The sequence below is a fragment of the Stegastes partitus genome, unplaced genomic scaffold, assembly GCF_000690725.1.
Source record: "Stegastes partitus isolate 25-593 unplaced genomic scaffold, Stegastes_partitus-1.0.2 Scaffold973, whole genome shotgun sequence".
In the NCBI taxonomy this organism is placed as follows: Eukaryota; Metazoa; Chordata; class Actinopteri; family Pomacentridae; genus Stegastes; species Stegastes partitus.
Window position 1 is genome coordinate 113093 of NW_007578704.1, and position 1619 is coordinate 114711.

At 39.0% G+C, this 1619-nt stretch overlaps 1 protein-coding gene across 1 annotated transcript in view; it reads left to right on the top strand.

Annotated features, from left to right (window-relative positions):
- Positions 1 to 694: 694 nt before the first annotated feature.
- LOC103366750 (calsyntenin-2-like) overlaps positions 695 to 1619 on the top strand; it is a 162016-nt gene continuing 161091 nt past the window's right edge. The window contains exon 1 of the mRNA XM_008294568.1: positions 695 to 784. Within this exon, the coding sequence (XP_008292790.1) occupies positions 712 to 784 (73 nt within the window). The 5' untranslated portion in view covers positions 695 to 711. The remainder of the gene's footprint in view (positions 785 to 1619) is intronic.

The window sequence follows — 1619 nt, forward strand, 5'->3', positions numbered from 1 at the left end:
TGCAAAAGAACAAAATACCATTAAAAAAAATAATACAGATTTTGACAATATTTATGGTGTTTTTTTGTCTTTTGTATTTTTTTAAATGATCAGCATGTAAAATATGTTTTTTTTCTATGATTTTACCGGTGAAATCTGTCAAGTAACAGTAAAGAGCGAAAAAAAAAGAACCCAAAACACATTTACTTTCTATTCCCGTCCTATCATGAAGTCCTCCCTGCATTACTTGCTCCTTCTTTCTTACGAACACCTCTGTCAAGTTTACCAACAAAACCAGATTGTTCCCGAAAAGAACGGTTTTTATTTTTCAACATAAAAGAGTGCAATTTGTCAATATTGGAATAATACCTATTTCAAAACCCCAACAATCAACAGGCTGTAACAACATGATGCTAAAAACACATTAATTCAAGCTCAGTGTGAATGCAGCCTCGCTGTGGTGCCTTTATTCGACATAACTGAGCATTAACAGCTGGCTGAGTTTTACGCTGAAGCCACATTAGGAAGTCTTGCCTCGTTGACGCTGTCTGACCGTCAGTCCTCTCTCTCTCTCTCTCTTTCTCTCTCTCTCTCTCGGCATCAGTCGGTGTCTCTCGACCTGCCTCGCTCTGCCGCGCGCTGCCGGCCAGCTGAGAACATCCTCGCGCCGGGGAGGAGATCCAGGAGTGTAGAAGAGGAGGTCGGGGAGACACCAGCTCACTGTCGGCCAACATGCACACACTCGGGCTCCCATTCCTGCTGCTCTGGCTTACCTGGGGCCACTCCTGCGCTCTCGGAGGAAAAGGTAGGAAAGAAAACGACGCAAAAAAAAAAAAAAAAGCAAACAAAACATCAACTTGACTTCGAAATGTTTGCGTTTTTCTTTTTGTTTTTTTTTGTTGCTGTTTGAGTTACACAAGTTGGCTTGGAAAGTGTTAAACCGTTTGTCCAACAACTTAGTGTGTGTCTCCAGCTAAATTGCTCCTAATATTTAGCTGCTTAGTATATTTTTTCTGAAGAATTATTGTCTAATTAGGTTAGTTGAGGAAGTGTAATGGCTCGCAATTAACGAATCAGGTGTTGAGTTTCCTGGAAGTTAGCGTCACTGTAGTCAGCATTATCTTATCTGTAGTATGTTGGGGGTTATATTTTATTTTATTTTAATTTTAAAAAGGTGACTTAGAATTAATTTACATTTTAGTTTTATTGAAAATTGCAGAGAAAAACCCCCAAATGCAGTTGCTTCGTGGTTACTCTTTTGTTTTGCACTATTAATATTTTTGAAAACCCAAGGATGTTCAATTATGTATTCACCTGTGAAAGACAACAACAAGTAGCAACCCTTTCAGATTACCAATTAAAATTCGGGTGTGTTTGTGAATTTATTTTCAATAATGTCAACTAATTGGTTATTTGACTAATTATTTCCTCTCTAATGATTGACGTAGCTCACCCAGTATTGACATATTAGGAAACTCTTATGTGGCCAGATTTGCCTCTCAAATGATTAACACACTAAATGAAGCATTTATAGCAGCTTCAGTACGTTGTTGGTCATGACTGGCTGGTCGGCCGGTGATTCGAAAATTGATATCTGTCTATGATAATCGATTAGTGCTCATGGAGGGCAGCCACGGTCC